Here is a 12311-nt window from a genome sequence, read left to right on the forward strand (position 1 = left end):
CAACAGAGTGTAGTGGTCCAGAAACAAGTGCACCCTGGGACCTGGGGTCCTATGCTGGACCACCATTGGTGGTGACAAGTTTTTCAGTCTAGGAGCTATCTATGGCACTCCTTCGCATTGGACCTACAGCTAGAATGCTTTTTTCTATAGTTCAAGTGTGCCATTAAATGCCACCTCTTTGTTTAACTCTCCACCCTGCCAAAATAGTACGCTCTGAGTTCAACAACACCGAGGGACTTGCTCTGTATAAATATCCTCGACTCTGTCCTGCCTGTGAAGTTCTTAGATGCAGACTTACTGAATGTGCCCCCCTTCTCCACAATAGGTGCCCAAACACAATCCCTCACAGTCTGCCATCCACCGGTGATGCACAGGTGTGACTCCTGGCTGCTCAGGGTCAAGTTGCCTGATCACAAGCAGATGGTGCCATTTTAGATCAGGGTTTAGACCATGTACTGCCCTCTACACAAGGTTTTCAGTGTAGAAAGCTGTAGGCCACTGGCCGGCACATGCTCCTGTAGGTCTGGCCTCCACAGATCCAAAAACTGCATCCACCCACATTTCAAGTTGAATTCAAAATGGAGTCCAGAAGAGCATCCATCAATACCACAGGCCCCGTATTATGATAAGAGTGCACCTTAAAACAGGTGTGTGGTCCGCAAACAGGGAAAGTGTGCTCAATTATGTTGAATGTGCTGACCTTAGAACAGCCACAAAACTTGTGCTGCCCTTGGGGCAGCTCATGCAAGTGAAATATGAAGCATCTGCTTCAAAGCCGATTCGTGTATCACTGTGCAGGTGGCAACCCGCCTGCACTTTCAAAAGGGATTAGAGATCCCTTTGCAGGCGTGGGCTGTGAGTAACTGCATTCGCCTGCAAGAGGATGTCGAGTGGGCCATTGGAACCCCTTAAACTCTTCGAGAAGGTTGCCATTAGGGTATGAACTGACCGTACGCCCTCCTGAGGGCATGTTTGCCTCTGCACCCACACCTGTAATATGGCATGTTTGCAAGGGCAAAGGGATTCTCTCATTTGATTGAGGCCATGCCCCCATGCAAATGAGGAAACGCCCTATTGAGATGCTGTTTGCGCTACATGTGCACTATCACTGTCAGTGTTACAGAATTCGAAAGGGACTAGTGAGGCATGCCAGCGAAGCCACAGATGCAGACAGAGGGAGATCAATTTTATGCTGACCACTGGTATCCTCTTGTCCCACTGGATGCCTCTCATGGAGACTTTTGGTGACCTGCTGAGGCCTCTCGTAGTGGCACTAGCTGACCTACTTACGCATATCGTACTTTCCTTTAGTAGTTCTAGATGCCTTTCATGGTGACCCTAGTAACCTCTTCACACCTTAAGGGTGACCTCCTTATCACCGTTCGTGCTGACACTTCTCTCATGATGACTCGGGGCAACGTCATCAGTCCTATCATAGTGACCCTTGGTGACCTGCCCGCCCCCCCATGTTGACCCTGGATCACCTCCTTACTTCCCCCTCAGGTTGGCCCCTTAACAACTCTCTGGACATCTCCCCTCTAATCCTTTCTGATCTTTTGATAGCTTCCTGCCTTTTCTTCTGCAGAGGATCGAGTGGACTGTCCGCACCTTCCAGAAGCTAGTGCCCATGAAGCTGGAGGACCTGAAGGCGGAGCACGTGGTGGAGCTGTGGGCACGGCTGCAGCAGCTGGACCAGGTGGAGTCCCTCAGCGACCAGCTCATGTACATGGAGGAGAAGATGGGCACCTGTGAGTATGGGGGCACTGCTACTGGGTCAGGGGGAGAGGAAAGAACCTACTGGGCCTTCAACATGCAGCAGGGGAGGAGGGGTGTGAAGAGGACAGAGGGGTGTGAGGGCAAAGAGATGAGGGAGTGAGGAAGAGAGAGTGAAGCGAGGCGGGAGTGAAGGAGAGAGAGTGAGGAGAGGGAAAAAGAGATGAGGGAGTGAAGAATAGACAGTGAGGAGAGGGCAAAGAGATGAGGGAGTGAGGAAGAGAGAGTGAGGAAAGGCAGAGAGAGGGGGGAGTGAAGAAGAGAGAGTGAGGACAGGCAGAGAGAGGCGGGAGTGAAGAAGAGAGAGTGAGGACAGGCAGAGAGAGGAGGGAATGAAGAAGAGAGAGTGAGGAGAGGCAGAGAGAGGGGGGAGTGAAGAAGAGAGAGTGAGGAGAGGCAGAGAGATGGAGTGAGGAAGAGAGAGTGAGGAAAGGCCGAGAGAGGAGGGAGTGAAGAAGAGAGAGTGAGGAAAGGCAGAGAGAGGAGGGAGTGAAGAAGAGAGAGTGAGGAGAGGCAGCGAGAGGAGGGAGTGAAGAAGAGAGAATGAGGAAAGGCAGAGAGAGGAGGAAGTGAAGAAGAGAGAGTGAGGAGAGGCACAGAGAGGAGGGACTGAAGAAGAGAGGGTGAGGAGAGGCAGAGAGAGGAGCGAGTGAAGAAGAGAGAGTGAGGAAAGGCAGGGAGTGAAGAAGAGAGAGTGAGGAGAGAGAATAGAGGTGAGGGAGTGAGGAAGAGAGTGAGGAGAGGCAGAGAGGGGAGGGAGAGAGAGTGCTGAGAGGCAGAGAAAGAAGGGAGTGAACTTTTTTAACATAACATAACAAGAAGAGAGAGTGAGGAGAGGCAGAGAGAGGAGGGAGTGAAGAAGAGAGAGTGAGGAGAGGCAGAGAGATGAAGGAGTGAGGAAGAGAGAGTGAGGAGAGAGCAAAGAGGTGAGGGAGTGAGGAAGAGAGAGTGATGAGAGGCAGAGAGGGGAGGGAGAGAGAGTGCTGAGAGGCAGAGAAAAAAGGGAGTGAAGAAGAGAGAGTGAGGAGAGGCAGAGAGATGAGGGAGTGAAGGAGAGAGGCAGAGAGAGGAGGGAGTAAAGAAGAGAGAATCAGGTGAAGGAAGGGATTGAAGAAGAGAGAACGGAGAGGAAACGAAGGGAATATAGTGAAGGAGAGAGGAGGGAAGAGAGGTGAGAAAAGGAAGATGGGAATAAGGAAGGAGAGAGAAGAAGTGAACAGGGCTGAAAGTGGGAGGAGTAAAGGAGAAGTTTAGACGAGGGAATGGGCTGAAGGAGTGGACACCAGAGTCGGATTGGTAAGGCGGGCACTCGGGCAATGGCCGAGGGGCCGGGATCCGAGGTCCCGCTGTGGGCTTCTTTTTTGGGCAGCCTGGGGTGGGGTGATTTGGCTGGTGTCTACGTTGTTTGGATGCAGCCAATGGGTCCCTGAGTGGCCTTTCTGCGGCAGATGGGCGTCCATTACCTCCCTTTTATCAACAGGCAGAGGTGTCACTCCCTTTCTCTCGCTGGGCCGGACCATTAATGTATGCAGATTGAGCGGGGGTAGGGGGCCTGAGCAAAAGTGGCCTCACTTGTTTTCAGGTGTGTTTCACCAGAGTGAATTAATCCATGCATTGTTTTGCGGAAAGGCGATTTAAAAAAAAAAAATGTTTTTATTGTTTTTTAATAAAACATCAAAACAACTCAGCAGATACATCTCAGTCAGCATCCATTCGTTACAAGTGACAAGATTTACAAATGATAAGGATACAAAATTAGCAAAATCACGATTCCCCTGCACGGCCCCGGTGGTTCTACCCCCCCCGTACTAGATATCTCACAGGTCCCTTGGTTAAGTGTGGACCTAGGAGAGCGAGCCCCTCGCCCTTGCCCTGTTTCAGATGTTGTCCAGCGCATCCCCATGTCTTGTAATAGCTTAGCCATGGCTGCCTAATTTTCACAAAGTTTCGCGGGCAACCCCTCACTTTATATACAGTCTTTTCGGCTCCCATATACATGTCCATACCACTCCGCCACTCCTTCAATGTGGGAAGCTCAGGTCTTCCCCAGTGCTTAGCTATATCCTGTTTAGCCACTATGAGACTAAGGTTACTAAGAAGAAGTTGGTACCTAGAAATGTCAACGTCTGTGTCAATATATTTAGTTCTTACACAATCCATGTCCAGTAACTATGTATTTGTTGACAGTCCCATAACATATGAATGAAGGAGCCTCTTGCTGCACTACATCGCAGACACTCTGGCGTTTCTGCCCTGCCCATCGCATGCAGTTTCGCCCGGTCGTAGTATACCCTGTGTAGGATTTTGAACTGAACCAGTCGCAGTCTGAGCTTATTCGCCACCTCTCTAGGGTGCATCAAGGCCATCTCCCAGTCTATCAAAAGAGACACAATTGATGGACGGAATCTCCCAGTCTATATCTTCTAGTGTACCTTATAGGTCTTCCTACTTACCCCGGAGTGTCATTAGTCTGTCAGGCATATTATTTATTAGAGTTTTGTAGGTCCAGGAGACCACTTTCTCCTGTATCTCTTCCTGTAATAGCCGACCCTCTAACGGGGCATATTCCAGGAGATCTACAATATCAGGTTTCTGTGCCTACCAGGTATGTCGGAATTGAACGTATTTATAGTGCTGTGTAGCCGTCAAGCTATATTTCGCTTGTAGGTCTGCTAACGTCATCAGTGTGTCCTGTCGTGTTATGTCTCCCAAGGTAGTGATGCCTATAACATCCCATCCTTTAAACCCCCTCAATTTTGCAAGTTCAGGTAACCGTCAACCCTCCCATAGGGGTGTGGCTCTATTTAGCCTTTTTTCCAATTGCATCACTCATTCGGCCTCCCTCCATGCCTCGATCGCTCTTTGCGTGTCTGGTAGCAGGCTTCTCGTTCCTTGGCCCCCATAGATGTAGTGGATGTGTGAGCGTTTGTGAAATTGGAGTCTCTCTACGGCACATGTCCCCATTCGTTGGTAACCACAAGGTGTGCCGCCCTATAGTATGCCCTGACATATGGTAAAGGCAGCTGTCACGTTTTTGGAAATGTAGAGTCCCAAATATTTGAAGCCTCCCTCAGCCATCGGCAGACCCGCTGGTATAGACTGCATGTCAACCTGGCCCCCTATCGGGTATAAGACCGACTTCCCCTTAATCTTATATTCTGCCTGCCTACCATATTCTTCAATTACGTTCAGACTAATTGGGAGTGTCTTATCCGGGTTTGTTATATACAACAGAATATCATCTGCATAGAGTTCATCTAGCAGCTGACCCTTGGGATCCCGGAACCTTGTCAGGTCTGGATGCGTTCTGATCAGGCACGCTAGGGTTCGAGAACAAGCGAAAAAAGGAGGGGGGACAGCAGGCAACCCTGTCTAGTCCCCCGCCGGATGGGAAACTCAGCCGATTTAACGCCATTTACTCGTACTCTAGCCCTGGGATTTGTGTACAGGAGATCGACCCACGCCCGGAAGTTGTGTCCGAAGCCCAATTTTAAGAGGACCCATCTCATGAAGGGCCAGTGTACTGTATCAAATGTAGGCCTGGGCATAGTTCGCAGAGTTTTGCTACGTGGAACTCCGCAAAGTTACAAAAAAACTCTGCAAAGTTACGCAAGTGGCGGAGTGCAGTGTGAACTGCAGTTTGTGCTGGTAGTCCTGTCGCTCGGGTAGAAATTCTACCCGAGCGGCAGCTTGCGCTCGCGAACTTACCGTTCGCGAACTTACTGGTCGCGAACTTACCGTTCGCGAGCAGGGAAAAAACTCTGCTGCACATCGCGAAGCAGAGTTTTGTGCACTCCGTGAGCTCCGCGTAGTGTGGAGTGCAAAAAACTCCGCAAACGGAGCGAAGTTCACCGCCCAGGCCTAACCAAATGCCTTTTCGATGTCGAGTGATAATAGCAGATGGGGAGTTTCACTTTCCTTAGTCACATCTAGCCAGTTTGCCAGTCTACGAAGGTTGACACACGTGGCGCGTTTGGGCATGAAGCCTGACTGGTCCTTGTGTACCAGGGCTGCTGTGACTGTCAAAAGGCGTGTCACCAGTATGGAGGTCAATATCTTAGTTTCGACATTGAGGAGCGAAATCGGACTGTAAGAACCACAGCAATCCGGGGGCTTACCCGGTTTTGGTATGACCACAACCGTGGCTTGTCTGGGGGAGTGCACCCTCCTGTTTTGCCGCTAGAAACAGATTTAGGAGCCCTGTGGCCAGGATAATACTATTGTGTTTGAAGAATTCCCCTGGGAGTCCGTTCGACCCCGGGGTTTTCCCCTACTTCTGCTTGGCAATGGCAGCATTGACTTCTTCCAGAGTAATGTCCTCGTCTAGGGCCTCCGTGTCTTCGGTTCGCAGGGTGGGCACGGCTATCACAGTGAGATAGTCGTCTATGCAGCTCTTGTCCGTCGTCGAGCAGGCCACGTACAGGTTAGCATAATAGTTCCCGAACACTGCCACAATCGTGGGTGCCGTCATGTGTTGTATACCCCCCTCTTCAATTTGAGCTACACAGTTCGTTTCTCGGTCTTTCCGACTCAACCATGCTAGTAGCCACCCCGCTCTGTCCCCGGTCTCATACAGTCTGTGGTGAGTGGCCAGAATTTGTGTGCGGACTTCTCTTTCCGCTAGGGCCCGGAATTCCCTCCGTGTGACCTCCAATTGTCTAAGCTTCTCTGCCTTGTTAACTGGGGATATTTCTTTTTCTAATTCTAACAATTTACTCTCTAGGTCTCATATTTGCAGCGTTTCATTTCTATGCTTACGGGCTACTACGTCTTGCATTCTCCCTCTGAGCACTGCCTTGTAGGCCTCCCAGAGGGTGGCCTCCGAAGACACGAACCCTTCATTATCTTGAAAAAATAGTTTGGTCTCTATGACAACGGCCTCTGCTACCTTTTTATCGCGTAGCTCCCAAGCGTTCAATTTCCAGTCCGATTTGGACCTCTGTTCCCTACCCACAACCTGCAGCTGTAATGGGGAATGATCGGAGATGCCTCTTGTTAGATATTCTGTGTCTACAATGACTTGGATTTCCCCCGCTGGGGCAAAGAGGTAGTCAAGCCGGGAAAAGGTCTTACGTGCCCCTGAGATAAACGAGTAGCTACGGTCAAATGGATGGTGGCGGCGCCAGAGACCCGTTAGGCCTAGTGAGTTCACAAGGTCCGCCAGTGGGGTAGACACCCGAGTGCCTGCCACTGGATGGGATCTATCAACAAGTGGGTTCATCACATCATTAAAGTCACCCACTATTATATGAGTTTGAGTCTAACAGTATGTTAGCCACGGCCTGTAGCGTCTGAAGCTGCAAATGCGGTAGAGCATAAACACTAATCGGTGTGAATTCCCCCTGTCCCCACGTGCCTCAGACCGCTGATTATGTGCCCCCAGAGTCCACCCATGTCTTAACTACGTGGAAAGGTCGAGTTTTCTTAATGAGGGCGGCTACTCCTCGGGCACCGGGGGAGAATACCGCATGCCCGGGTCGATTTTCAATCCCAATCCAACCCTGGTGGAGACTGGAGGGAAATGTGATGTGTGAAGAGGAGTGAAGGTAGAGGTTATTGGAAATGGTGAGTAAGAGTGAGAGGTGGGATGAGGATAAGGTAAGGGTGTGTGGGGGGAATCTGGGCATGAGTGAGGTGACAGCAGATGGAGAGCGAAGAACGAGTTAAAGCGTGAGTGAGAGGACGGAGTGAGGAGAAGGTGTAGAGTAAAAGCAGGGATGTGAAGAAGGCAGATGGAGGGAGGGAGGGGGGTCCTGTATTGTGTGACCACAGGCAGCTTATCACGTGTAAAGCTGACATGCACCCTCGATGCTTGTGTTGAATTTCGAATACTCTATTGTAAGAGAGAATAAATCCCACCACTAACCTGGGTTAGATCTCCAGTTTAAATGGCCACTCCTCCTGCAGCGTTGCCCTCACTGTCCTCTCTCCCTTTCTCTGTGTCTGTCTGTCCCTGTCCCTTACACAGGCGCCTGCAAAGACAACGAGACAGCGCTCAAAGTGGACCTGAACAGTCGGTGAAGACCCCTTCGACCATCCACCAGCGCCACCCATCGAGTTCTAGGAGAAGTGATTCATTGTTTATAGACACCCACTCTATCCCTGAGATCCCCTGTACCCTTCCTCTCCAAGACTCGGTGTGTATCCCCTCTCTGTCCCTTCTCTGCACTTCTTCCTCTATCCAACACTCCGTGTACACCTCCCTTGTCTCTCGCCAGAGGCCCTGATGCTCCCCATGACTCCCTGTACATCTCTCCTCTCTCTCCAGTGACCCTACAAGTGCTTAATTTGAGCCGGTGGTTTCCGGTGCTGGGCACCAGCACTTAATTGTTAGCACCTGCACTTATGACATGGCGGTGCTCTTTGTATAATTTAGAGATGAGCACACTAGCAGTTGCTTTTTTAATAAAATGCATATTAAAATTGCTAATACCTGCCATCCATGCTGTTCTTAAAGATTTGGGGGCCTGGGATAGTCTGAACTGTCACACTTGTAGGAATGTGATGGTCAGTAGTTGTGCTGGCAGCACTGACAGGAGCAATGGGTGGTGCAAGCTGCAGTGGCCTCCTGGCAGGGCTCTGGCACATTTTAATTTTTTTTTACAAATTAAGCACTGCCAGGCCTTTTCTCTCCCCAGAGGCTATGTTCGCTCCCCATGGCTCTTTGTACATCCCTCCTCTTTCCAGCGGCCCTTCTCACCCCCTATAACTCCCCGCACATGTCTCCTCACTTCTCTGTGGGCCCTTATAGCTCTTTCACCAAGACCCTTCCATCCTATGCTGCGCTCCACCCAAGAGACTCCGCTCCTCAAAGACCCTCCCATCCTATGGTGCGCTCCACCCAAGAGACTCCGCTCCTCAAAGACCCTCCCATCCTATGGTGCGCTCCACCCAAGAGACTCCGCTCCTCAAAGACCCTCCCATCCTATGCTGCGCTCCACCCAAGAGACTGCGCTCCTCAAAGACCCTTCCTTCCTATGCTGCCCTCCACCCAAGAGACACTGCTCCTCAAAGACCCTTCCCACCTATGCTGCCCTCCACCCAAGAGACACTGCTCCTCAAAGACCCTTCCTTCCTATGCTGCCCTCCACCCAAGAGACACTGCTCCTCAAAGACCCTTCCAACCTATGCTGCACTCCACTCAAGAGACTCCTCTCCTCAAAGACCCTTCAATCATATGCTGCGCTCCACCCAAGAGACTCCGCTCCTCAAAGACCCTTCCAACCTATGCTGCACTCCACTCAAGAGACTCCTCTCCTCAAAGACCCTTCAATCCTATGCTGCGCTCCACCCAAGAGACTGTGCTCCTCAAAGACCCTTCCTTCCTATGGCGCCCTCCACCCAAGAGACACTGCTCCTCAAAAAACCCTTCCAACCTATGCTGCACTCCACTCAAGAGACTCCACTCCTCAAAAAACCCTTCCATCCGACGGGACGCTCCACCCAAGAGACTGCGCTCAACCCAAGAGACTCCTCTCCTCAAAGACCCTTCCATCCTATGCTACGCTCCACCCAAGAGATTGCGCTCCACCCAAGAGACGCAGAGCTCTCTCAAAGTCCCCCCACCAGGGCTCTGTTCCTTTCTCCCTGTAATGTTCCAAATCACATACACACTTGTGTGAAGGGTGTTAAGAGTGGGAGTTAATTTTTGTGTCCTTTTAGTCAAGATTCCTTCAAATAGTAAAAGAAATCCCTGGCTCGTGAGCAGAAGCTTTATGCTGCAAATGTCCTCATCAATAACCTCCTGAAATCTGGTGCATATTCTAAGATCATTTAAGATGCTAGGCATGTGCAACAGTGATTTCACAGTACTCGGTTTCAATTGGCGGAGCACACTGTTCTCCCAAGTGATGTAATAGGGAACTGCTGGCATGGACTAGGTTGTGAGAATATGGCCATATTGGCCATAAAAGAACCTGGCCTTAACTAAACTTCAGTTTCCATGATCCTCTGCATGCCTGCCCAGTGACACACTTCCTGTTACTGTCACAACTCCCATGAATTTTACCTCTTATGTTTAGCTCATTTGCAAGCCTCACAATCAGCAGATTACCAGGATAGCTGCTGCAGGTAACCATCTCACAGCAGCCTGCTGCAGCAAAAAACAGAACCTTTTCAGGGGCCGGGGAGCCCTTCTCCCCTTTCTCATTCCATTAGAACCCACCTCCTTCTCCAAAGCCCCTGATCCCTGAAACGCCACACTCTTTAATGTCCACCTTCATCCCCAGCCCTCTTTCTCACTCCTTGTTTCTCTTCCATATTCTTTGCATGCTTGTCCATGGCCCTGTTCCAAGCTTACTGGCTCTCCTATTATGCTTCCTGGCATCCATGCTCCAGAACGCTGCCATGTTGTCTAGCATTATTCAGTGCTTCCGTATACCCCTCTACGCCAATTTCTGTCATTGTTGAAAACCAGGCGACTCAAACAATCTGGGAACTTTCGCTGTCTCCTGCTCATCTAATGCCTGTTGGAGCAACAACATCACATCACTCGGTTCATATCATCGATGTTCAAGGGTGCTCTACACAGACCTACAGTCCGGTGCAAGGCTACTGAAATTATATTTTTTTGCATTTTTAATATATGGTCTAATTTAAATGTTGTAGTATAGCTATTAATTATTAATAAATACATTCCTGATTTTTTAAGGTTCCCCAAAGTGTTGTGATTGTCCTGTCATGAGATGAGTGTTTTTATGTGCATGGCCTTCTCTTTGGGCACTGTCAATGCACATATTTCTGCTGCCCTGAGCAAAAGTGACATTTTGGCAACTCATTTCCAGGTAGCAGAAGCCATGTTTGATGCTCACGGTGGTAAACTAGTATCCCCTCGGTGGCGACACCCGCCGCGTCCACTTAGTGTATCTGCCGCAGAAGTGACTCAGCCCATAGTAAGAGCCACTTTCTAGGCATCTAACCCTATGGGAGGGTCTGAGCGAGAAGCCTGATAGGAGCGGTTGCGGGGTACAACTTAATCTATGAAAGACAACCACTGTAGCCTTCTTTTGGCTTGTATTAGCGTGATCTTTAAAAGCTGACCAATGATGATGAAAGTTGAAACAACCATTAATAAGATTTGGGGAAACTCAGCTCAAAGCACTTTGATGTTGGGAATTGCAATGTCTGACTAGTAAGCGTATGTGGCAGTCCAGAAGACAAAGCAATACGTTTTTTATGATCTGTGAGTAAGGCAAGTATATCCAGGAATAAAGGGTAGGAGACTTACAAGACCGAATTGCGGGCGATGTTAATTGGTTTTTATAGGAAAGACCCCTTATTGTTGGCAGAGTGTTACCATCATAGATGATCTGTGATAAGTACACCACTTTGTAGAATTTGGAAAGACCTCCAATCCACGGATGAATCCCAGTGCAGAATATACTCCAAGTGGTATTTATATGTGTTCGATTACTTAAAATCATTACATGTATGTATCTTAAAAGGATAGTCAAAGAAATAAGTAGTACAAAAATATGATATTGAAATGCTTAAAATTTACAGGCACATGCATTCGCAAAAATCGGCCATTTGCACCCACAAAAAGGCCTTTTGCCATGCATCAAAGTGTAAGGCACTCGCAATTTAAGAAATCGCAATTTATTGTGATTTCTTAAATTGCGATTGCGTTTAAGGAATCACAATTTGCGATTCCTTAAATGCAATGCATGTAACACTTAGAAATAGCAAATTCGCTAATTGGGGCCGCAAAATACAGAGAAATTACTCTGGTCTAGTGCTTTTTTCAAGGTTTCTGGTTACACATGCCCTTGGGGCATGTGTGTGTGCAACATGGGTGCACATCACAATTCCAGGGGTGCAACAGGGTGTCATTTTGACACCTGTGCACCCTTGAAATTGAGCATGCAATTTCCCATTCATTCCTATAGGCCTGTAGGCCCATAGGAATGAATGAGAAGCCATTCCTTAATTGCGAGTCGCAATTTGCGAGTCGCAATCAAGGAATTTTTAGAAATCGCTAATTTAATAGCGATTCCTTCATGCATAGGCTTTTGAGAGTCCCCAATTGCGATTCCTTAATAATCGCAATTAAGGACTCGCAAAAGCCTACTTTGATGCATGTGCCCCATAGTGTTTAAAAAGAGTTTTTCCTTCAAAAAGATCTGTGATTCAAGGATTGTATCCTCTTAGCCGCGTATCTCGCTGCCCCAAGTAATGCTTAATCTAACAGATGGTCAAGTTTAATGGGCACATTAATCATAATATGGTGGAAATTAGGCTTTTTGTGACATAGATGTTCACAGTCAAACCTATTGGAAGAGACCTTCAGATTGGCGTCATTCACGTGATCATTTCGCACTAAACATCTTTTAAAAAGAGAAAGCCAGGGAGTTGTGCTTTTCATTTTGAAACTGCACATCTTGCAGCGTGCAAGTAACTGACAGATGTGTTTTGAGTTGCAACAAAAAAGGGAATTGTAGACCCTAGAAGCTGTCAACTATTAGCGGATAACTTGTGCATTCTCTGCATGTAGCTTTGCCAAACGATAATGCATTTTAAAGATGTGGCAAAGTCATTGT

General features: G+C 48.8%; 1 protein-coding gene across 4 annotated transcripts in view; it reads left to right on the top strand.

Annotated features, from left to right (window-relative positions):
* LOC146770467 (epidermal growth factor-like protein 8) overlaps nt 1-10427 on the top strand; it is a 79168-nt gene extending 68741 nt beyond the window's left edge. For all 4 annotated transcript variants that reach the window (XM_085640430.1, XM_085640428.1, XM_085640429.1 and 1 more), the window contains 2 exons: nt 1586-1748; nt 7742-10427. In XM_085640430.1, the coding sequence (XP_085496556.1) occupies nt 1586-1748; nt 7742-7794 (216 nt within the window). In that variant the 3' untranslated portion in view covers nt 7795-10427. The remainder of the gene's footprint in view (nt 1-1585; nt 1749-7741) is intronic.
* The last annotated feature ends 1884 nt before the right edge of the window (nt 10428-12311 follow it).

The sequence above is a fragment of the Triturus cristatus genome, unplaced genomic scaffold, assembly GCF_964204655.1.
Source record: "Triturus cristatus unplaced genomic scaffold, aTriCri1.1 SCAFFOLD_205, whole genome shotgun sequence".
NCBI lineage: Eukaryota > Metazoa > Chordata > Amphibia > Caudata > Salamandridae > Triturus > Triturus cristatus.